The following is a 25320-nucleotide window of genomic DNA, read 5'->3' as shown; positions in this document are numbered from 1 at the left end:
TCTCTATGTTGATTCTAAAGCATGTATCTTGTTTTTAATTAGACTTTTTGAACAGGCACTACACACATGGCACTGAGCTCAGAGAGGACATTTCACTACACCCTTTCCCCAGCCACTCAGTTTTCCTCCCCAGAGGTAACCACGGTTTCTGCCAGAAAACTCTCTGCATGTACAAGTGTATCATTTCCTGTTTCCTTTTTTAACACAAATGGTAGCAGAATTTATATACTGTGCTGCCCCTTGCTTTTTTCACTTAAAATTAGATTCTGAAGATTATTCCTTGTCTGTATACAGAGAGCTGCCTTTCCCTCCATTATTTGTATATATCACAACCTATTCCTATCGATGGGGACTTAGGTTATTTCTTTTGTGTTTCCCATGATGCTGCCACAGTCGCCCCTGCACACCTGTCAGCTTGCACATCTGCAGTGTATCTCCAGACTAGGGAGAGGAGGTTGGGTGCAGCACCAAACTGCTCTTGGGGGGTTCTGCCCTCACAACTGCTCCAAGACAACTCCAGCCAGTCCCTGTGCAATGAGAATCGGCAGAAACTGAGTTGGAGAAGGGCTGGGTACGCAAAGGGTCTGTGATGGAAAAGTTGAAAATGTTGGGGATCAGCCCAAGGGTCTGTGCCAAGAGCATCAAATGTCATCAAAGGGGGAGCCGGAAAACCAGGGCGGGACAGGCCTCTCTAACCAGGAGTGAGTCGCCAGGGGGACAGGAATCCCAGCTGTGAAAATGCTGTGTGTTCCACAAAGGCCCACGCTCATGCCTGGTGTTGGTAGTTTGCTATTTCCTCCGTCCTCTGCCCACTCTGTTTCCCCATCTCTAGACTGATCTATTCTCTGTTGCCCAGGAGACTAATCTTTCCGGTATAACTTCTTCATTTTGTCTTCTTAGCTAAATGTGGACATATTTCATGGAAAAAGGGGTGCAGCCAGGGTTTGGGGGGTGGTAAAACTGAAGAAGCTGCAGAAATAGAAAGAGGACCAAGTGTGAGAGTGGAGAGATGGGAGGCAGCCAGCGAAGTGCACAAGAGAAGAAGCAGAAGAAAGAAGGAGGACCATTGTCGAAAGCAGAAGGGCTGTGTGAAGGGCAGCGGGCGTGGCTTTGAACCCCGTCTGCACTGGTGTAGGGGCTTGAGGGCGGGTCTGCCGGGACCCCTCTTCCCTCCAGGGGCCTTAGTCACACTGTCTCCAGTGACCCCAGTACAAACCTCCCGGGATTCTCCCTTTCACTCTCTCTCTCTCTCTGCTCAGATAATGGAGCATTAATAGCAGATAATGGGAGTGGTCACGTGAGCGATGAAATTAAGCTGCAATACTTCCCTTTACTTTTAATCCTAAAATCCTAAAATGGCCAGATAATTAACTGCACAGTGTAGAGAGTCACTTAGAAACGACTATTGACAATATCCATGCAAACACAGCTGGGATGCGTATTTCACACATCTGGTGGGGACCCTGGGAGGGATCCTCATAAGTGGGAAAAGAGGGAAAATGCTTGAGGTGAGCCTGGCAGCCCAGCAACCGGGTGGGCACCTCGCCCCTTTGTCACCACTCCGAGCATCATCCCCCAGCGGAGGTGACTCTCTTTCTCGGTGAAGCAAACTTGCTGACTTCTCCTTTTGAAAATGGAACAAATGTGCGACCAAGCTCTAGTTCTTAAAGTTAAAATAAAAGTCTTATATAGCAAGTGCAAGGTTGCCACACTGATATTACAATGTAAAATAAAACAATGAGGAGAGAATGTTATTAAACTCAGAATATCGGGAAGCATGTTGGACCTCAATCAGACGCTCCATTCTTTCACTTGTTATGTCGACTCCATACACAGATTGTTGAAACTATCTTATAATTCAGGTAGTGAAACGAAGAAAACACGGCAGGCGTCAGGTATTCAAATGCTGTCCTGCTCGGTGGAGAAACTGGATTTAATATGGATTTCAAGATGCTCAAGAAACCAAACCCAAGAAGCCTGCCCACTTTCCATTCCCCCGTACCTCTGTCTACAGCAAAGAGATTCATGTTAGAAGGAAGAGATCAAACCAAACCAAGAAGTCCTCCAGTGCTTTTCAGCCTTGGCCGTACATTAGAGTCACCTGGGGCCCTTTCCAGCCTCCCAATGCCCAGGGCACACACCCAAACCATTACATCCGAATACCTGGGGTGAACCCAGGCCTCAGTATCTTTTACAGAGTCCAGTGTGCAGCCAAGGCTGAGAACCAGGGCTCCAGACCCTGCCCGCTCCTGGCCCTCCCCTGTCTACCCCTCTTTCTCTCTGTTCCTTCTTGGTGAACTGGAGGAGAATCAGGCCAGGGATTTGGATCCCAGCTCCCAGCAGCTGCCCACTCTATCACAAGAACACAATCGTTTAAAAATCATCACTGAAGGGGCTTCCCTGGTGGCGCAGTGGTTGAGAGTCCGCCTGCCGATGCAGGGGACACAGGTTCGTGCCCCGGTCCAGAAAGATCCCACATGCCGCGGAGCCCGTGAGCCATGGCCGCTGAGCCTGCGCGTCCGGAGCCTGTGCTCCGCAACGGGAGAGGCCGCAACAGTGAGAGGCCCACGTACCGCAAAAAAAAAAATCATCACTGAAGTCTCGAACCCCTGAGAGCCTCTGGCCGGGATATATTGAGAGAGAGCTGTGACAATCGTGCCTTATTATTCGAATAAGTTTGAATAAGGGACTTATTAATAACAGAGATTGTGCTGGAAGTTAAAAACCACGTCTCCAGCAAAGGTCACTGCTGGCAGAGCGGCTTGGAGGTCTGAACCAGCAGTCCACCCACATTGGTGTGCTCCAGAATCATCGGGAGGGCTCGTCCCACACACATGGCTGGGCGCCACCCCCAGAGCTTCTGATTTAGCAGGTCTGGGATGAGGCCAAGAACTTTCACTTCTAACGAAATGCTGATGCTGCTGGTCTGGGGGCCATACCTGGAGAACCATGCGTTTGAGTGGCCCAAACAATCTCATGGAGTTGTGTTTAATTATCAGTCATACCTATTGCTGTTCACGGCACTTACTGTGCACCAGCATCATCTGGTATTTTAAGCTCCACCCAGATCAGTTACTTGAGGACATCCGAGGCTGTGGCCCTGAGCAACGGAATGTTTTTAAAGCTCCCTAGATGAGTCCATTAAGTATTTATGCTGGGTTGAAAATTACTGAGTTAAATCATAATTCAATTGCCTTTAATTTGCTGTTATTCATGAAGATAGTCCTATTAGCTTTAAAGATGACTGGAGAATCCTACACAGAAAGAAGCCTTTGGGAGCAAAATTAATAAGGTGTATTTTGGCATAGAAATTGGAAGGAAAGAGTAAAACTGTCACTATTTGAAGATCACATGATACTTTATTTAGAAAACCCTAAAGTCTCCACCCCCAGACTATTAGAACTAATAAATGAATTCAGCAAAGTTGCAGGATACAAGATTAATATACAGAAATCTGTTACATTTCTATACATTAATAATGAACTATCAGAAAGAGAAAGTTTTTAAAATGCTGTTTAAAATTGCATCAGAAAGAAGAAAATACCTCAGAATAAACTTAACCAAGGAGGTGAAAGACCTATACTCTGAAAACTGTAACACATTGATGAAGGGAATTAAAGATGATACAAAGAAATGGAAAGATATCCCATGCTCTTGGATTGGAAGAATCAATACTGCCTAAAGCAATCTACAGGTTCAATGCAATCCCTCTCAAAATACCCATGACATTTTTCACAGAACTAGAACAAATAATCCTACAATTCATATGGAACCATAAAAGACCCAGAATTGCCAAAGCAATCCTGAAGAGAAAGAACAAAGCTGGAAGCATAACCCTCCCAGACTTCAGACTATACTACAAAGCCAGGATAATAGAAACATGGTATTGGAACAAAAACAGACACGTAGATCAGTGGAAGAGAATAGAGAGCCTAGAAATAAACCCAAGCACCTATGGTCAATTAATGTAAGAGGAGACAGGAATATACAATGGAGAAAAGACAGTCTCTTCAATAAATGGTACTGGGAAAACTGGACAGCTACATGTAAAAGAATAAAACTAAAACATTCCCTCACATCATATACAAAAATAAAGTCAAAATGGTTTAAAGACCTAAATGTAAGACCTGAAACCATAAAAGTCCTAGGAGAGAACACAGGCAGAATACTGTTTGACATAAATTGTAGCAATATATTTTTAGATCTGTCTCCTAATACAAAAGAAATAAAAGCAAAAATAAACAAATGGGACCTAATTACAAAAAGCTTTTGCACAGCAAAGGAAACCATCTACAAAACGAAAACACAACCTACGGAATGGGAGAAAATATTTGAAAGTGATATGGATGACAAGTGGTTAATATCCAAAATACATAAACAGCTCATACAACTCAATATCAAAAAACAAATAACCCAGTCCAAAAATGGGCAGAGGACCTGAACAGACATTTTTCCAAAGAAGACATAGACATGGCCAACAGGCACATGAAAAGATGCTCAGTATCACTATTAGAGAAATGCAAATCAAAATCACAATGAGATATCACCTCACACCTGTCAGATGGCCATCATCAAAAAGTCTACAAATAACAAATGTTGAAGAGGGTGTAGAGAAAAGGGAACCCTCCTACACTATTGGTGAGAATGTAAATTGGTACAGTCACTGTGGAAAACAGTCTGGAGGTTCCTCAAAAAACTAAAAATAGGGCTTCCCTGGTGGCGCAGTGGTTGAGAGTCCGCCTGCCGATGCAGGGTACACGGGTTTGTGCCCCGGTCCGGGAGGATCCCGCATGCCGCAGAGTGGCTAGGCCCGTGAGCCATGGCCGCTGAGCCTGCGCGTCCGGAGCCTGTGCTCCGCAACGGGAGGGGCCGCAACAGTGAGAGGTCCGCGTACTGCAAAAAAAAAAAATCTAAAAATAGAACTACCACATGATCCAGCAAGTCCACTCCTGGGTATGTATCCAGGAAAAATGAAAATCCTAATTCAAAAAGATACATGTACCCCAATCTTCACAGCAGCACTATTTACAATAGCCAAGATAGGGAAGCAACCCAAGTGTCCATCAACAGATGAATGGATAAAGAAGATGGGGTAAATATTGGGGGGTCCAAAAGGTTCATTCAGTTTTTTCCTCAAGATGGCTCCAGTAGCACTTGGTTGTCTTTAACTTCAATCCAAACAGTTTTGTTAGATTGTATAGTGACAGCTGTCATATCAGCGTGCATTTTAAAAAAGACTTAACCAAAATTGGTGAATTTTTGTGTAGCCATTTTAATATTGAAGATGGAAGAAAAAAAGCAACATTTTCAGCATATTATGCTTTATTATTTCAAGAAAGGGAAAAACGCAACTGAAACGCACAATAAGATTTGTGCGGTGTATGCAGAAAGTACTGTGACTGATCAAACGTGTCAAAAGTGGTTTGCAAAGTTTCATGCCAGAGATTTGTTGCTGGACGATGCTCCACAGTTGGGTAGACCAGCTGAAGTTGATAGTGATCAAATCGAAACAATGATTAACAACAATCAACGTTATACCACGCAGGAGATAGCTGATATACTCAAAATATCCAAATCAAGCATTGAAAATCATTTGCACCAGCTTGGTTATGTGAATTCCTTTGATGTTTGGGTTCCACGTAAGTTAAGCGAAGAAAACCTTCTTGACCATATTTCCGCATGCGATTCTCTACTGAAAAGTGATGAAAACGTTCTGTTTTTAAAACAAATTGTGATGGGCGATGAAAAGTGGATACTGAACAATAACGTGGAACAGAAGAGATCGTGGGGCAAGCGAAATGAACCACTACGAACCACACCAAAGGCCAATCTTCATCCAAAGAAGGCGATGTTGTGTGTATAGAGGGACTGGAAGGGAGTCCTCTATTATGAACTCCTTCTGGAAAACCAAATGATTAATTCCAGTAAGTGCTACTCCCAATTAGACCAACTGAAAGCAGCACTCGATGAAAAGCGTCCAGAATTAGTCGACAGAAAACGCAAAATCTTCCATCAGGGTAATGCAAGACCGCATGTTTGTTTGATGACCAGGTGAAAACTGTTACAGCTTGGCTGGGAAGTTCTGATTCATCCATCTATTCATCAGACATTGCACCTTCGAATTTCCATTTATTTCAGTCTTTACAAAATTCTTTGAATGGAAAAAATTTCAATTCCCTGAAAGACTGTAAAAGGCACCAGGAACGGTTCTTTGCTCAAAAAGATAAAAAGTTTTGGGAAGATGGAATTAGGAAGTTGCCTGGAAAATGGCAGAAGGTAGTGGAACAAAAGGGTGACTACATTGTTCAATAAAGTTCTTGGTCAAAATGAAAAATGTGTCTTTTATTTTTACTTAAAAAACTGAAGGCAGTTTTTGGCCCACCCAATATATACAATGGAATACTACTCAGCCATAAAAGAGAATGAAATTCTGCCATTTGCAGCAACATGGAATCACCTAGGCAATATTATGCTTAGTGAATATAAGTCAGAGAAAGACAAATACTGTATGAGATCACTTATATGTGGAATCTAAAAAATAATACAAATGAATCTATATGAAAAACAGAAACAGACTCACAGATACAGAAAACAAACTAGTGGTTACCAGCGAGGAGAAGGAAGGGGGGAGGGGCAAATTAGGGATATGGGACTAAGAGATGAAAACCATTGTGTATAAAATAGATAAGCAGCAAAGATATATTGTACAACATGGGGAATTATAGCCATTATCTTGTAATAACTTGTAATGGAGAATAATCTATAAAAATACTGAATCATTATGCTGTACACCTGAAACTAATAATGTAAATCAACTATACTTTAACAACAACAAAAATAGGTGCATGTACCTGTCAAGCAGTCTATCTCTTCAACTCTGACATTTTTTTTGCGGTACGCGGGCCTCTCACTGTTGTGGCCTCTCCCGTTGCAGAGCACAGGCTCCGGACGCGCAGGCTCAGCGGCCATGGCTCACGGGCCCAGCCACTCTGCGGCATGTGGGATCTTTCCGGACCGGGGCATGAAACCGGTCCCCTGCATCGGCAGGTGGACTCTCAACCACTGCGCCACCAGGGGAGCCCTGACATCTTTTTACAAAAATCAGTTGTTCAGTATCTGTGACATCTGACTGTGATGTGGCCAGGGGTAAAACGGGAATACAACAGGAAGAAACAAACCAGACTCCCCAGGCCCAAGCTGGGCTGCAGGAGGATGACTGTGCTGATGCAGGGGGTACTAACGCCGAGTGGATGGACCACCTCCTCGGTGCTGGGGTGCTGGCGTGGACCAGACGGTGCCACTGGGACACCATCCTGCATAAGGCACAGGGGGTGCTCTGAAGGGTTCTGCCCTTTCTCTAGTTTACTTGGTTTTGAAACAGTACTATGAGCTGTTAATTACCTGAAGTGATTTCCTCCTTGTACTATTTGCTTATTGTCTGTGTCCTCCTTTGTTCTGCTCTGTATCTATCTCCAGCCCCGGGAACCGTGTCTGCTGTATGGTTGCTGTTCACTGAACAGCTATTTAGGAAAAAGGCCAGATGAGTTGGAGGTAAAGTGCTAGACAGGCCTCTCGCCTTTTTATCAAGAGACTGATATCCCCCTCCCTCAATCAACCTAACCCCCTTCCAGGAACACACACAGTGTGTTCTTAGTCACAGAGAGAAAAGGGATCTACGGTGGTTGTCTCAAAAACTTACCTGAATTTTAAAGAAAACACTGGGAAATGAGAGGAATTGTTTAGTGAAAAGATAAGAATCCCTAATGATGAAATTTCACGTTTCTAGCTTTTTGGGTTTTCTTTTTGTTTGCTGGTTTTGGTTTTGGTTTTGGAATCAGGCGTGTCACAGGGTTCCTCACGTGTATAGTCCAGGCACCTGAACTCTCTCTGGGGTGCAGGACTAGTGGGGGTGGACTGTTATTTCCTCTGTAAGCTCTGTTGTACTAGGCATCTGACCATCTTTATTAAGTGAATATGTTCACTTAGTATGTTTTTTCTGACATTATAAATCGTTGGGTGAACAGGCTCAGTGCAAAATCAGCGAAGGTTAGTGGCAGATTGTAAGCACCGAAGGGCAGTCTAGGTAAAATGGTGTCTGTGTTTCGTACACCCTTTCTCTTCAGCCATCAGATGACGAAAGGTGACAATGCCTTATGTAGAAAGATCATTAAGAAATGCCTCTTTTGCTTATTTTGATCAGGGTCATCTGATAAAAGGCTTTCATACAATAGTCTGCTCTGGGAAGCACCTGTGAAGCACCATTGTGTTTTACCCCATTGCCTTGAGAAGCACCCTGCAATTGCAATTTACTATCAGATTACAACATGCCTATCATATGACATCACTCATACGTGGAATCTAATTTTTAAAAATGATACAAACGAACTTATTTACAAAACAGAAACAGACGTACAGATATTGAAAACAAACTTATGGTTACCAAAGGGGAAACGTGGTGGGGAGGGAGAAATCAGGAGCCTGGGATTAACATACACACACTACTATATATGAAGTAGATAACCAACAAGGACCTACTGTATAGCACAGGGAACTCTACTCAATACTCTGTAATAACACATATGGGAAAAGAATCTTAAAAAGACTGGATATATGTTTATGTATAACTGAATCACTTTGCTGTACACCTGAAATTGACACAACATTTTAAATCAACTATGCTCCAATAACATTAAAAAAAAGAAAAGAAAGGAAAACATGTCCCACCATGGAGGCCCACATGCTCAGATGCATTTTTCATTTTATACTTTTTATTTGGTGTCTTTCTCAGAGAAAGCTTCCTTGTTTTGAAGCAGACTTGCCCAGACCCTAAGGCTGTCTCTGGTTTGAAGTTACTCACCTGGAGAAGCTGCATTTTTGACCATCTGAGTACCTTTTCAAACACTGGAATCCTATCCTGGCCCGTCAGTACCTGGCAGTTTTAAGAAATGTATATATTTTTATGACACAGAATACACTTTTAACATTTAAAATTTCTTCCTACCATCAGTGGGATGATAGATACAAAAGTACTTTATTGTTTTAAATTTTTATTTTATATTGGAGTATAGTTGATTTACAGTGTTGTGTTAGTTTTAGGTGTAGAGCAAAGTGGTTCAGTTATACATACACATATATCTGTTCTTTTTCAGATTCTTTTCCCATATAGGTTATTACAGAGTACTGAGTAGAGTTCCCTGTGCTATACAGTAGGTCCTTGTTGATTATTTTAGATACAGTAGTGTGAAAAATTCTTTACAATGAAAAAAAGAAAGATTATTAAGTGATAGAAAAGTATTCAGGTTAGTAATGATAATTACTACTTTTATTATATTTCTACCTCTCTTTTGAAGCCAATTTCAAAATTACAATGTAAAAGAGTAACATGAAAACAAATGTTCCTCGACCTGCCCTGCCCTCCCTGGCTGCTGTGTCAGCCTCCCTCTGGGTGGATAAATGAGGGGAACTCTGGTGCAGGTCACACAGGTCTCTGTGCTGGCCTGGCCTCCTTGCTCAGGTCAGCACAAGCTCAGTGCTACCAGAAGCCACTGCAGGAGAGACAAACCAAAACCTAAATGGTAGATGCATGCTTGTGATCATCAGAGAAGAGGAAGGCAGGGGAAGGAGATGTGGGGGCCCAGGAGCTGCAGGAGGGAAGGGGGGAGGGTATAACCAAAAGTTCTCCGTGCCAGCCTTTGGGGCAGCAGAGGGCCAGAGTGTGTTTGCTGTTGGAAGTTTTCTTACAGGAGGCTCAAGAAGGAAGCAAGTTCATGAGGTCTTCCAAGTGGCATCTGAGCGGAGAAAACGGTGGATGGGATTTTCTAGGGTCAGCAAAGCCACTTAGCAGGTCTCTAAGGCTGGCCTGGCTTGTGATCCTAGTTTACCTCCAAAGAGAATCAGTCCTGCCCTTGCATCCAAGATCCTTGCCCATCCAAGTCCTCAGAATTTCAGTATCGCAGCTTGAGCTTCTGGGCTATTCTCACTCTCTTTTGTCAACCTCTTTTCTGCATTTATTAATACAATCCCATGACTTTTTTCCCATTTAGTTCTTTTAAAATTAATTAATTAATTAATTAATTTTATTTTTGTCTGTGTTGGGTCTTGGTTGCTGCGCATGGGCTTTCTCTAGTTGCGGTGAGCTGAGCGGGGCCTACTCTTGGTTGCAGTGTGTGGGCTTCTCATTGCAGTGGCTTTCCTTGTTGCGGAGCACGGGCTCTAGGCGCATGGACTTCAGTAGTTGTGGGGCACAGGCTCAGCTGCTCTGTGGCACATGGGATCTTCCCGGACCAGGGATCGAACCCGTGTCCCCTGCATTGGCAGGCGGATTCTTAAACCACTGCGCCACCATGGAAGTCCTTCTCATTGAGTTTTTGATGTGACAAATTACATGAATAGATTCTCTAAAGTTGATCCACTCTTGGATTCCTAGTTTTCGTCTACTTAATCACCAGGGGTTTGTTTGTTTGTTTGTTTATTTTTTAGTGATAATTCCTTGTTATTTGAATGACTGATCTAGGACTCAACTTAGATATTCTAATATTTGTTAACTGGCTACATAGCCAAAATGTCTCTGGTCTTAGTGATGCACCAATACAGCAATGGTCTTTGCCTGCCGAAAGATCATCATAGTCATAAATAGAGTTACTAGATAAAATACAGGACGCCTGTTAAATTTGAATATCAGGTAAACAACAAATAATGTTTTCGTATAAATGTGTCCCATGCAATATTTTATGTATACTTACATTAAATTGCATGGGATGTACAATAGTTATACTAAAAATTTTTTGTTTATTGGAAATTTACATTCATCTGAGTGTTTTATATTATTTGCTAAATCTGGCCATCTGAATCATAGAAAAATAAATAAGCATAATTTTTAGAAAAGAATAAATAGATGTTAAAATTAATAAACAGTGTTGTCAGGGGGAAAAAATGTCAACAAACCCTCCTAACAAGTAGACTCCTGTTTCTGAATGCCACAATGGGGTGGGGAAATAAGAAATAATGAAGATTGTTTTAATTCATGTAAAATAAAGAAACATAGAAAAAAATTCAGATTGCACCAAAAAAACTAGATTCGCTGGTTTTGTTTTAAGGAAGCAAACGCAAAACACCACAACCCATGAGATCCTGCTGGGGTGGATAGCTCTCCTTTCCAACCACCTCCTCTAATTTCTCAGGAAATGCTTCTATGCTGTCTTAGGCACCAGAGGCAGACTTTTCTATTCTTTTTATGTTACATAACTTTTTTTTTCAAGTTTTCAAATCAGCTCTTACTGGCTTGAAATTTCATGTCTATGAAACTAATATTCCCCTTTTTTTTTTTCAAAAATACTTCCCCAGGGACTTCCCTGGTGGTTCAGTGGTAAGGACTCTGTGCTTCCATTGCAGGGGGCACATGTTCGATCCCTGGTCGGGGAACTAAGATCCAGCATGCTGCGGGGCACGGCCAAATAAATAAATACAAAAATAAATATGTAAAAAAAAAAAAAAAGTACTTCCCCAAAATGTCTGTAACTACCTGGCTTTTCTGCGAATTGTCATGCTGCTCAATGCCTATCTACTGGGTCTGAACTTCCTCTATATTCTGAGAGGGAGATGGACAGAAGGCTCTCTCGGAACTACTCATAGGTACAGCCACGTAGCTTTCTCTACAGGAGAGGGAGCTATAGCTGTTCCCTGTTTGGTTTGAGGAGCCAGAACTGAACTATTCACACACAAAATGATTTGGGAGACTTTTAACATTTCAGAACAAAATAAAACTGGATTAACGAAAAGTCATATTTATCCAGGTATCACCACAGTTTCACTGCATTATTGAAATGATTATAATTTTGTCACAAACACAAGTAAGTCTTGGGCTATAGAATAAATTTCATGTCATTCATTCCTTTAGTCAGTGAGTTGTGTGCCTGTCATGTACCAGGAGCTATTCTAGAGACGTAAGGGTGAATGAGACCAGGCCCCAACCTCCCTGGGAAGTGACTGGGAAGTAGGGACAATGGCATACAAATCAATAATTACATTACAGTTTCATAAAAGCCATAATATGTTTGGGCACAGAGCATCATGAGGATATGGGAGGGGAAGGCATTCATTGCATCCGGGGTGGAGGATTCAGGAGAACTTCCCAGAGGAGGTGACCACTGAGTTGAATCTCAGGAGTTCGTCAAGCAACGATGGCAAGGAAGGCACTGCAGCTGAAGCACAGCTATAGAAAGCTCCGTGGCCCGACAGAGGTTGGCACATTCAAGTACTTATATCATAGGATGCATGGTGGGAAGTGTCTAGTAGGAAAGGAACACAGCACAAGCTTACAAGGGGCCTCGTAATGAGGCTGAGGGGGCTGGAATCTATCCGAAGGAAATGAAAAACCACTGAAGGGGTGAAAACAAGAGAAAAATAATCACAGTTTTGTTAGAGAACCATCACTCTGGAGGTTATGTGAAATTGGGTTCGAGAAGAGACTAAAGGCAAAGAGACTAGTTAAGAAGTTAATGAAGTAACCTAGGTGAGAGCTAAGAAGGGCCTAAACCAGTAGGGAGCAGAGAAAGAGTTCCGTTTTGGCCAAGCTGAGCCCAGGGCTCCTGGGACGTCTCCAAGGAAGATAGATGATGAATATGTAGGGCTGGAGCTAAACAGACATCCCTGATTGGAGTGATTTGGGGAACCATCAGCCCAGGAGGGAGATAAAAATGATGAAAGTGTGTCACGACCCTGAGGTGATGTAAGGAGTGAGAAAAGAAAAGATAAATACCAAAGGAACAGGTGGAAGAGAAAGATTCATAACTCCAAACGGGAGAGGAACAATCAGAGTCCTAGGAGACCAAGAAGAAAATGGCCTCATAAGACCCAAGGAAGAGGAGGGTTTCAATAATTGATTATGTTAAGTGCTACAGAGAAAAACAGAAGATAAAGATGGAAATGGGTCCTTTGGGTTCGGCTATTAGAAGGCACTGGTGACCCAGACAGAGCGATTTCAGTGCGGTGCTTGACATGGCAGCCAGATCGCAGGGGGTTGAGAAGTGAACGGAGAGTGAAAATGAAGATGTGTTGGCTGTCTTTCAAAGAGACTGGGAGTTATAGAAAAGAAAGAGGGAGGAGAGCTCGCGGAGACTCAGGAGAGCTGGAAAAGAGCTCACAGGCTCTCTCACTTTTCATTATGAACGTATACCTACCAAAGGGAATAGAGATGAATGTAACAAATAACAGGGGACCAACCCTAATTATCTTCTATTTCCCCATAATGACTAGAGCAGAGGTTGGCAAACTTTTTCCTAACAGGCCAGAGAGTAACTGTTTTAGAGCTTGTGGGCCAAGAGGCAAAATACAGGCTATTATCTGTTTTTATATAACCATTAAAAATATAATATAAAAACCATTCTTAGCTCAAGCGTTGGAAAAAAGCAGGAAGCTGGCTGAGTTTGGCCCATGATTCTTGGTTTGCTGACCCTGGACCACCATGTATTTTTCTGAAAGAAACATAACATTGTAAACACAGCTGAAGCCCTCCTTCCCCCAATCTCTTTCAAGTTACCGGCTCTCCTCAATTAACACGGATCAGTCCCACACTTTCCAAATACACCTGTGTCCCTAAGCAATAGAAGCAGAATTTGGAGTGTTTTAAAAACTTTAAATAAATGTAATTATTCTATAATTATTAATCTTCCACTGGTTTTTTGGTCAACATTACATTTGAGACTCATTTATCTTAATACATTTGGCTGTAATTCATTAAGTTTACCTGCTCTATGATATCTCATTCTGTGACTATACCAAGTTTCATGTATTTTTCTTTTGTTAATAGATATTTAGATTGTTTCTATTTTTACAAACAATGCTACAATCCACATCCTTGGCCATGACTCTTTGAGGTCGTACATTTGTGAGTGATCTGACAGTGAACTGTTGTAGTTGTAGGGTATGAACATCTCCAGTTGACTAAATATTTCCCGATTGTCCTCCAGAATGGCTGTATCGAAAAAAATTCCTTTTCCAATAACCTCATATAGTTAGTAACCTGAAAAATTCGCCCAGTATGCAGCACCTAGAAATACTGGATGAAATAGAAGAAACAGCTTCTTAAATGTATAAAGAAATAACAAAAAAGCAAGGAAATCCCAAGGGCCCAGAAAATATGGAGAAAGAAAAAAAAAAACTTGTAGAGGAAATTTAAATTCAGAGCCATACCTACGCACCTATGAGGACTTGCCCGAATCCCGCAGGATATGAGAAGCTATATAGTACTCTCAGGCGTTCCTGTCTACCTACTGGGTCAAAAGTGAAAGCTAAAACACCAGTTCATGGCTTTAAAAAAGAAAGAAAGGAAAAAGAAAAGCAGCTGCAATGATTCTGGCAAAGTCCAAAGTCAGCTGCACTTCCCCCAGGCTGACCTCACCATCATCCTGACACTGTGGACCCCTGACCCACGGCCTGGTTTTGAATTTGGTTTTGTCTACTTTTGCTCCTTGGCAGTCACTTTGGTCTCTTTGGTCACCTTTGGTCTCTTTGGTCTCTTTGGTCACCTGCTTCTGGTTACCGGCTTGCCTCTGCTGGCCTGCACCTCTAATGAGGTTTTGGTACCTCACACAGCTCTTGGAGGCTGATCCCTGAGGTCTCCCTCTCCCCAACCTGAGGCTGGGGTTTAAGCCTGAGGTCCAAGCACCCGCTCTCCTCGAGCCCAGAGCACACCCCTATCTGAGTTTCTTCCAAACGCTATTTTGTGGTGACAGGACTGAGGCTGCCCTGGGAAAGTATTTACAGTAGCTTGGTGACAGGATCAGAAAATCTGGGGTTCTGTTAAATAGGGTGGGCCAAGCTCTGTGGGCTGGGTTTTGCCCTAATTCCCCCAAGATTTTCATCATGATGGGAGGTGACAGATACAAGAAGCAACAAGATTCGATCTACATAAACTTCAGATAAAAATTATCAAATAGTGAATAGTATGTTTAAAGACATAAAAGAAGGAGTAAATAAGGAAAAATAAAACCAAGACTCTCTCTATATATTGTACAATATTCTAGGATTTTCTAGAAATGAAAAATATGGTAACTTAGATTCAAAGCCCAATGCATGGGTTCAGCAGCAGGAGACACTAGAGGACTGCACTGATCTGCCCTCCCATGGGCGGTGCCTGGTTCCTGCTTCTCCACATCTTTGCCAACAGTTGAGGGTGGTGCAAACTATATACACAGGTAGGCAAATTGCAGGTTGCACTGTTTCTTTACAGAACTGAGCCTATCCCAGCCAAAGTCCTGCCCTCTCCTGGTTTCCTGGGTCAGCCTTTTAGACACAGAAGAACTTTAAGCCTTAATAAAACCCTCTCTGCTTGTTTGTTTTTTTTTCTTTTCTTTTTGCCCCTGAGGGCTGTTTGGTCCTTGGGGTCAGTTCTTAGCAGGGCTCTCCCACGGCCGTGACTCTGCCTGACAGAAGGCTGGGCTTTCTCTCCCTGGTTCCCACACCCCAAAGCCTCTTACCCAGTGACTTCAACATTCTGTTTTTCCTGCTTCTGGTCTTAACTATGCTAATCCCCAGATTCTCTGTTGCTCACTCTGTACCTTTCAGCCTCTCCCTTCCCCTCCACAGGCCAAAGTTTAACCCAACTCCACTATCCCTTTTCCTGTCAGCCAGTCTCTGACCCAATCAAACAAATACAGCTCCTTTATGAACATGTGATAAACTTACAGCCCAGCCAAGAGTTTGTGTGATACACCTACACAGTCAGGAAGGCACCAGAGACATACTTTTCCAAACCTAAAACTAGACACATAGCCTGGAAGAGCCTGAAAACCCAGAGGTAATACAGTGTATTGTTAGAGCGTGGACTCCTGAGGCTGAATCTTACTTAGATCCACTACTTAGCTGTGTGACCTTGGGCAAGTCAGTTAACCCCTCTGTGCCTGTTTTCTCATCTGTAAAATAGGAATAATAGTAGCCACTGTATAAGGTTTGTTATGAGAATTAAATGAGTTGGTCCTGTGTTCAGAACAGGCATATACTGAGCAGTATGTACGTTGGCCATCATCATTTTTATTACTTGAAATTGGGACTGTCCCAGGAAATAGCAGGTGGCAGTCACATTCACTGAAATAAGAACAGTATCAGAAAGTGCAGTTTCATCTTTGCAACCCATATTTTCTTCTCTTCTTTCTCTCCTTCTGAAGGTTCGTCCAATAATTATATGATCCTTACTGTTCTGAAACAGCCCAGAAAAATCTCCTAGTCCTCTCTGTCAAATTCCATGTTTAGCTCTGGTCACCAAAACAGTTACAGAGGTCTTATTTCTGCCTTGTGACTTTTTGCTCTTTTTTCTACAGACCGTTCTGCTTTTAGCAGCTAATAAATCCCGTGCTTTTTGTATCTGGAAGTTGCTTTTAGCTTTCTGATAGTGTTAAGCTGACATTGAGAGGGCACAGGGTAAGGAATGAGGTGGCCCTTCATTCCACGGGCAGAATGTTGCCTTGAGTCTGAACTTTCTTAGCATCCTACACTGGCCAAGATACCTAGGCCCAGAGCTTTTCTTTAATTATTCTCATCTGTTTTGTCAAAATCCCAGAAAAGCTATTTTCTCATTTCTCTCACTTCTAAGTGGATTATTTCACTTGTGATAGTAATCAGTTCTGCACCAGACTCTCTATCTACATAAAGCAAAAAAGATGCTGACTCAACCATAATGATGCTGGTCTCAGGTAACTGCAGTTATTAAATAATGTTGCCTATTTGTGGTTAATAAAGGCTTGACTTGAGATAAACCTGGATTATGCTTGCAAAGGAGAATCAGGCTGTTCAGTAGATCGGATTCTTTTACCAAACATCTCCAAGGTATTTTTTGAAGAATTCAAAGAAATAGATACAACTGTGACACCTTTAAAAGAACTCACGTCCTAAAGTCTTAGGCACCATTAGCTCAAAAGGATATACCTTATTTAATTTTACAATATATATTCAGTCCTTAATTTAGAACAGCCTTTCCCTTGGCTAATCTCAAAGTAATAAGCTTTGATTATACAGCTGCTTGCAAGTGGGCAGTTTTGCATTTTCAGGCACTGGGAATGGAGACAGGTGAGTGTGTGGGATGATTCAGATAATCCCTGTGCTCCCCTGAAATGCAGCTTTTCATCTTCCACTTCTCCTGACATCCTAACACGACCTGCTCTCAGGAGCTCATCAGTCTTTAGTGATCAGTCTCATATCCATTCTAGGATGATTTTAGTATTTATCAAGAATAACTGAGTTTCTAATTTATGTTGACCCCTTACAAGATTTGGGGAAATCAAAGATGAACAAAAGGGGATTTTATTTTCCCTGGAGGTCCTCACAGCCTGGTGGGAGGCATGGACATAGACACAGTTATGATTCCAGGTGGTTAGCTGGGTTTACAGAAGTTTAGGTCTCTGGGGGCATAACAGGCAGCGTGCCAGGGAAGGGGCAGTGAGAGAGACACCAAAGAAAAGGTAACATTCAGTCTGAGCATAGGCATAGGCATTCATTCAGTAGAAAAAAATGGAACTTGTCATCACTTGTGGCCAGAGCCCCAGAGGCCTGGAGCATACACTCTGTACCGTGACTGAGGGGCTGCAGCTGGGGAGCAGAAGGGAGACAGAAGGAGATACCATGGAAAGGAGGTTGCAGTGAGAGGCCAGGGGCCATAAATGAGGAGCCACCGGAGCTCTTTCGGGGGAAGAGTCACTGATCAGATACGGGTCTCAGAGGGACACCTTTCACTGAGTCCTTTGCATCTCCTGAATTGCAGACACTTTGAGTCAATCATTTTCAGATGCTCAAGAAACTACTCAGGCAGGTTAAATGTCATTCTCAGGAGCGTGTTTGAGGCAAGTGTGGTGGCTGTGAGAGTTAAAAGAGGTGAAGAGGGGTGGCTGGGCCCTGCTCCCGTGGGTGCTGAGGGACGCCCCTCAGGGAAAGGAATATGGTCCAGAGGTCCAGGCAGGGGGCGTGGTCGATCCCCTGCAGGGAGAGGGGAGAGCCTGGAGTCTAAATCAGGAGAGCCGACTGTCGGTGGGTCTCACCTTCCTCCACCTCAGTTTCTTCATCTGCACCCCCCGAACAGCTGTACACTCAGTATAGCTGCACCCCCAGTACAGCTCTACACTAGCAGCAGGCAGTGCTCACTGACAGGAACCACAGGCAACTAGCTTACTTACCCAAGGGCAAATCCACACAACTGTAAGAGGCAATGGAGGGTGATTGTACTTGTTGTCAGGGTATAAATCAATTGCTGCTCTTAGCTCATAATTATGAGATTTAATATTTTGTCTTTTCTGGTACCTTTGATTCACTACAGTCACATTACTTTTTTTTTTTTTTTGTCACATTACTTTTTAAAACAAAGCTTCATTAGTCGCAATCAATGCAAAGAAAATCTCTCCCAAAGTAACAAGATCAAAGGAAAGCAGATGAAAGACTTAATAAGTTACAGTGGATGCCTGGTAATTCCTCAGATAATTTCCTGTTTACTTTTTTTAAAATTTAATTACGGTGTTTCTTTAGTCTACTTTCCAGTAGTAAATGTCCATACCCCAGTTTTCCAGGAATTTCTGGAACCAGCAGACTTCTCAGCCCACATTATTAAAAGTAAATTCATAATTTCTCTGTTTCAGCTGATTGAAACGTTCTTTTACAGGAACTGCCAAAGAGCTGATCATTTTCTTAATATGCCCATTAAAGCCGGTAAATGACTGGGACCGGTAAATTACATCCTAGAAAACAAAGACTGCGGGAAGGGGGTAAATTCAGTGAGTGAGCTGGAGCTGGATTAGCCGGCTGCAAACGAAGCCAAGTCCCTCCTCCCTCCTTCCCCCCAAAAAAGACAGTTCGACTTTTCTCCACTTTTTTCACAGGAAGGCTTAGATTTTTCTGGGTGTTACCCTCCCCGGCAGAGTTCTGTAGCCTCGGCACGAGACAAGCGTTCATTATCCTCCTCGCCTGGAGTGGAAAGCCTAGGGGTGCTTACCCTGCGCCTGGCGGGTGGGGAGGAACGCGATGACCAGGGCGAAGATGAGGGCGGCGCGGCGAGCCTCGGGATACGCGCGCCCCGGCATCGTGATGCTGCGCGCAGTTTCAGCCCCGCAGAAACGTGAACGTTTCCTGTTTCCTGCTTGTTTGGGTCGGTGCTGACTTGAAGCAGAGGTGTTTGCCTGTTTTTTAGGAAGTGATGTAATTCGGCAGGAGCCTGTCAGACCAGCAAGAATTGCCAAAGAGAAGTTGCTCTTCAAGCGCTGATTTAGTTAACACGCCTCTCAAGCCCTTTTCTGTCCCAGCCCCGCGTGTGCCTCCGTCTTTTGACATTGTCCCCGTGGAAGCAGTGTCCGTTGCTCAGATGTCATTCAGAATCTGGGACTGGGGGTCGGTTCTCGATTTGTGATTTTATTGATCCTCAGACTCCAGGTCAGCCTCGGGGGCTGCCTGGAGTCTAGAGCAGCGCTCTCCGGTAGAACTTTCTGACATGATGGAAATGTTCTGAATCTGAGAGGTGCAATACAGTAGCCATTAGCCACATAGGCTGCTGAGTACTCGAAATAGGGCTAGCGAGAAGTGAATTGTTAGTTTTTATTTTTTTTAATGTAAATTTAAGTAACTCCATGTGGCTAGTGGCTACCATATTGGACACCAGACAGTAAGGACACCTGTGCTTTCAGGAAATGGCCATCCCACTTCTCTCTGGCCAGGCACATGCTCCTCCTTGGGTCCTGAATGCCCTGCCCCCCACAGCTCATCAGAAGGGAAAGGACAATGCTACACCCATGCCTGAAGGGTGTGCTCTTCTTCTCCAGAGAGAAATCATCTTTTCAGGTTTGGTTGGTTTATCTTTTTTCATTATAAAGACTTTATTTTTTAGAGCAGTTTTAAGTTCACAGCAAAATTAAGAGGAAAGCACAGAGATTTTCCATGTACCCCCAGTCCCCAAACATGCACAGCCTCCCCCATTATCAATACCCCCTGCAGAGTGGTACATTTGTTACCATTGATAAACTTTCATGGATACATCATAACCACCCCAAGTCCATAGTCCACATGTTGTATATGCTATGGGTCTGGACAAAGGTATAGTAATGATATGTATCATCATTATAGTATTATACTGAGTAGTTTCCCTGCCCTAAAACTCCTCTGTGCTCCACCCGTTCATGCCTCCCTCACCACCACCACCGCTGACAACTACTGATCTTTTCACTGTCACCACAGTTTTGCCTTTTCCAAAATGACAGACAGTTAGACTCATGAAGTGCGTAGCCTTTTCGGACTGGCTTCTTTCATTTAGTGAAATGCGTTTAAGTTTCCTCCATGTCTCTTCCTGGTTTGAGAGCTCATTTCTTTTTAGTGCTGAATAATATTCCATTGTCTGGATGGACCACAGTTTATTTATCCATTCACCTACTGAAGGACATCGAGGTTGCTTCCATGTTTTGGCGATTAGGAACAGAGCTGCTAGAAGCTTCCGTGTACGCCTATTTGTGTGGACATCAGTTTTCAACTCCTTTGGGAAAATACCAAGGAGCTCGATTGCTGGATCTATGGTAAGAGATAAATGATCTTTTAAGGGGCCTATTTCCAAAGCAGAATATGTTCTCAGGGGGGAAAAAATTCTGTATTTTACCTTTCTTCCTTCTTGAATGACTATTTTCTCAGAGGTTGTTAACAACAAACAAAAGAGAACTGAGTTGGATTAGAATGGGGGTGGAAATCCTACCCAACTGAAACAATACAGGAAGGAGGTGATAGTTCATAGCAGTGTTTGGGGCGATTAGAGTAGGTTAGGTTTTCTGTGTCCTATTGAAGTCCCCTTGGTTTAGGTCTAGGTCCTAAACACTGCAGAATGGAATTTCATCATAAATGTTGAGTATTTATCTCACAAATATCATAAGACCGTTTTGAGAAATAAAGTTTATAGAAAAACCACAAAAAAAGAATGGAATTTCATAATCATGTTTGTTATGGTGCCAAGAGAGACAGGCAGACAGAGAGAGGCATCAGACACCCATCTCATCTCTAACCCTTTGCCGGCAGCCTATCGTGAGTCACCAACTTCTGGTCCATACCATCTTCACTGATCCAACAGCTGTGAGCACACGAGGTGACTGGATTCTTCAGCCCCTGACATGGCCATTAATTTTTTGTTTAGTGCATTGCTGCTCTTCACTGTCATTAGTCACTGCTTATCTCAGTTCTTAACTGCAGAAATAGGTTGACGATTCACGTACTAATCCGTGTTAATGGATTTACAGTCTGCATTTCGATATTTTAAACTGGCAGTTGAGTCAATTCCTGATAAAATATGCTTTTGCGCTCTAGGTGACAATACAGAACAAACAGCAGAAGAAAAGAGTTCAAAACTGGATGATCGATTTGAAAACAAAGGAGGAAGACCTGTTAATCAGACTATCGATGAACAAATGAAAAGACCACTGGCTCCAAAACCCTCTAGTGCTAAGTTTGAGGGCGATCATTCCTGCTCTAGCAGGCATTTCTCCCACTGCAACGCATGTGTGCCAGAGAGAAGACCCAGGGCTTGGGAGATCTCTTCATTTTGCCATTTACGCTCTATTAAAACAATCTTGGATCCTAGGCTTGAGGCATGTGTTTGGCAACAGCAAGGTGTGAGCCTTGGTTTCTTTGATTTTTCTTTGATTTTAAAATACAGCTTGCTGGAGGCTTTGCAGAGTCAGGTGTCTGAGGCTGGAGCACAGACCTCCGTGGAGCCTACACCCTGCCAGCCAGTGTCTCAGTCTCTCTAAGGGTGCCCGGTGTTGCTTCTGAGCAGGCAACACTACCTCACTTAGAATGATGTGCAAAATAAGCCGCAGAGAAACCCTGCATCACCCTGTACTTTTCTCTTGACTCCTGTGCGCTCTAAGACCCTTCAAGTGATAAGCTGACCTCCAGGGGAAGAAAATTACCATCACTGATCAAAAAATTGTGGCACCTCTGTGATCTCTTTGCTGCAGTTAAATCCCAGGGTGACTGTGCACTAGGTAAAGGGCTGTTTACCTTTGTTTGTTCTAATTTTACCCACCATTCATTTTGGCAGTGGCCGCCTGGCCTCAGATTAAATCCTGATACACTCGTGGCAGGAAATCAGGGCCCCAGTCACAACTGTGAGGCAGCGGGGAGCCTCAGAGAGAATGGCAGGCACACGGGCCAGGGGTGAGGTCAGCGGTGCCTGCCTTCGGCTCTCAGCGCAGGTAGGAGGAGGGGAGGTAAGGAGGTAGGGTGCCTAGGAGGTGCCCTGAAGGCCCCTCCTGCTCAGGAGGGCAGGAAGAGAAGCCCGTTACTGGTTGGAGGTGCTCTTTACGACTTTCACACAAGAGCCTGGCTTTTACAATCAACTCTCATCCAATTCCTCCTCCCTTCCCTTCTGCCCCTCCTCGTCAGCCCTAAAGGAAGAGGGACTCCAAGGGAACAGCCCAGAAGTGATAAGATCTTGCAGGGAGTGCACCCACCCCCATTTTTCCCCTCTAGCTGCCAACCTCACCACGTCCAACACACAGCCACACCCCCTACACATGCTTACACACACTCATGGACGCTGTGGAAATACAGGAAGGCCAACCAAATGACGGCAAAGGCCATTTATCGAGAGCTTGCTACAGCAAGGGAGTCGGCCACCATCACTTGCATTACGCAGAAACTCAAAGTCTAGCAGAGGAGTGGGAAAGCTCTACAGAGGAAAAAAGGGGAAGTTTCAAAGCCCTGATGGGAGCTGTTGGCATGGGGAACTAGAAGCCAGTTCTAGTGACTGGTTCCAGTGACTGGTTAGGCGTTACATATCTGGCTTCTCCTAAATTAGGAGCAGAGGAATAATTAGGGTCCACTCTTACTGGGATTGTTGCTCAGTTTCTTGGACCAGTTGCTAGAGGTAAGGTCTGAGTTCTGTTTTCATGTACATATATATGCCCTGGCCGTGGTCTGTATACAGTCTCTCAACACCCATCCACACGAACACTCACATCCTCATAAATGTACATGCACGCTCACATGCACACACACAAACTCACACTTGCACACACTTTCTGGGGCTCCTTTCTCTGTCTAAATGCTAGCTGGTAGTAATGAAAGACTCTGCACTGTTTGCTTAACAAGGGGGTAGGCCCTCAGGCAATGTAATAGTAACATCAGGTGGGGCCTGTAGATCACTCTAAAGCCAGCTAGGAGGGTACAGGTTAAGGTCCCAGGGTCTAAAGGAGTGCCCAGAGAGATGAGTGGGCAGGGCAGGGGCTGGGGCAGAACTCCAGAGCATTCAGGGAATCCCAGCCAGGAGAGGGCCTGACAGCATTTCCACTGTGTCTTAGTCAGCTGGGCTGCCATGCAGAATACCATAGACTGGGCAGCTTAAACAACAGACACATTTTCTCATAGTTCAGAGGCTGGAATTCCAAGATCAGAGGCCAGAACATCGAGTCCTGGTGAGGACCCCCTTCCTGATCTGTAGACGGCTGCCTTCTTACTGGGTCCTCACACAGCACTGAGACAGAGCGAGCTCTCTGGCATATCTTCTCACAAGGACACTAATGTCATCGTAAGGGCCTCACCTTAACAACCCCATCTAATCCTAATCACCCCCCAAAGACCCTGTCTCCAAATACCACCATATGGGAGGTTAGGGCTTCCAATCTGAATTTGCTGGGACATGAGCATTCAGTCTTTAGCACACTGCCTTTGAAGCTGGGAGTCCACACTGCCAGGTTCATCTGTGACCCATCAGAACCCTCAGTGGCTCTGTCGCTGCATCCTGGCTGCCGACCCTGGTCACTCACCCTTCAGCTGGTCACTCCGAGAAGCTGTTGCAGGATTTGGGGAATTCCAGCAGCTTCAGCCTGGACCTCCTCTGTTACTGAGTCTAAGGTCATACTGCTGGCTGCACGACAGGCCAATAATCGAGAGACGAGTTGTTGGGGCAAGGAATAACGACTTTATTTGGAAAGCCAGCAGACCGAGAGATGGTGGACTCATACCCCAAGGAACCATCTTGCCTGAGTTAGAATTCAGCCTCCTTTTATACTAGAAGGGGAGGGAGTAAAGTCAAACACTTCCTGGTTCCCATCAGCCTCCAGAGGGGAACGTGTTCATTTCTTCCTTCCTGCAGTCATTCACTGGTGGACCTGGTCAGGATGTTTCCTGTGAGCCAAACAAAGGTATTTTAGCTTGATGCTCATTACCTGGGAGGCAGGATTCCTGGAGATAGGCCATTATGTATAATTTAAGCCTATAGGCAACATCCCTTTTGTGATTAACTTGTAATAGAATACAAAAGATTCTTCCCTATTACACCTCCACGACAGAGTCTTCAGGGCCTAAGCAGATGGTCTGGTCACCAAAAACGAAACTGAGAAGGTTTGAAGTTAGGAGCTGAAGTGGCGCGTGGGCTCTGTTCTGGAGGGTCCTGTGGGGAGCGCCTGAGGAGAAGAAGCTGGCTGGTCTGGAGATTCAGGGCCCTCCTCTCAGTGATCAGCAAGCCCCTGCGGGCAGGGGGCTTCTCTGTCTGGTTCTCCAGTCTAGCCACAGCATTTAGGACAGTGTATGTCTTGTTCTGTTTTTTTTTTTTTTTTTGCGGTACGCGGGCCTCTCACTGTTGTGGCCTCTCCCGTTGCGGAGCACAGGCTCCAGACGCGCAGGCTCAGTGGCCATGGCTCACGGGCCCAGCCGCTCCGCAGCATGTGGGATCTTCCTGGACCGGGGCACGAACCTGTGTCCCCTGCATCGGCAGGCCGACTTTCAACCACTGCGCCACCAGGGAAGCCCTGGTTTGTTTTTTTGAATGAAGGAGTAGGCAGATAAAAAATCCCCTTTACAGCAGTATTTTTTAGGTGGGCTGGGGGTGGGGGCACCTACCCCAGAATTATTCGGGGAGTTTGTTCAAATGCGTAGCCTTGGACCCCACCCCAGCACTACTGAGTCTGAGTCACTGTAGCTGAGCTCCAGAACTCTGCATTTTTAATGATGCTTGGGGGCATTTTCACACACGATAAAAACTAGAGAATCACTATACTGGCGTTTCATTTTTGGTTCCTAGAAAATTATGTCCCCTTTGTCACACAGTAAGAAATAAATAGCACGATGTATATTCATTTTTGCCTTGTTTGCCAAAAAACCTGGAACTAGAAGTAAAGCTTGGGTGTAGAACTTTCATTAGCCCAGGTTTCCTTACCACTTCTATGGACATTCCTTTCCCTGACTGACTCTCATCCTTCAGGACTTAGTCTAGGAGACATCTCCACCAGGGAACCTTCTCAGAAGCCTCCCCCTGCCCCCAGCTGGCCTAAGGGGCCTTCCCCCACCTCATCCCACAACACACATCAGAATGTA

The 25320-nt window shown here is 44.2% G+C and overlaps 1 protein-coding gene and 1 long non-coding RNA gene across 5 annotated transcripts in view; one reads left to right on the top strand and one right to left on the bottom strand.

Moving 5' to 3' along the window:
* TMEM154 (transmembrane protein 154) overlaps positions 1-19192 on the bottom strand; it is a 61461-nt gene extending 42269 nt beyond the window's left edge. Inside the window, exons 1-2 of one of the 4 annotated variants that reach the window (XM_089912341.1) lie at positions 18971-19040; positions 8858-13472 (exon numbers count right to left, since the gene is read on the bottom strand). Coding sequence is in view for 2 of the 4 variants with exons in the window: in XM_089912339.1 (XP_089768465.1) it covers positions 18971-19058 (88 nt within the window). In the remaining 2 variants the exon portion in view is untranslated. Of the gene's footprint in view, positions 1-8857; positions 13473-18970 lie in introns of all 4 variants that reach the window. The other 3 variants (XM_089912339.1, XM_022599644.2, XM_089912340.1) reach the window with 3 other exon arrangements.
* Positions 19193-19220: 28 nt separating this feature from the next.
* On the top strand, positions 19221-21674 carry LOC149749212 (uncharacterized). Its single transcript, XR_016393372.1, has 3 exons — positions 19221-19809; positions 20339-20534; positions 21310-21674. It is a non-coding gene; the product is annotated as an uncharacterized LOC149749212 (long non-coding RNA).
* The last annotated feature ends 3646 nt before the right edge of the window (positions 21675-25320 follow it).

The sequence above is a fragment of the Delphinapterus leucas genome, chromosome 5, assembly GCF_059928025.1.
Source record: "Delphinapterus leucas isolate spDelLeu-1000000601 "Yukka" chromosome 5, BTC_Dleu_Yukka2, whole genome shotgun sequence".
Classification (NCBI taxonomy): Eukaryota; Metazoa; Chordata; class Mammalia; order Artiodactyla; family Monodontidae; genus Delphinapterus; species Delphinapterus leucas.
Note: the sequence above shows the minus strand (reverse complement) of the source record. Positions and strands in the feature narration are given on the sequence as shown.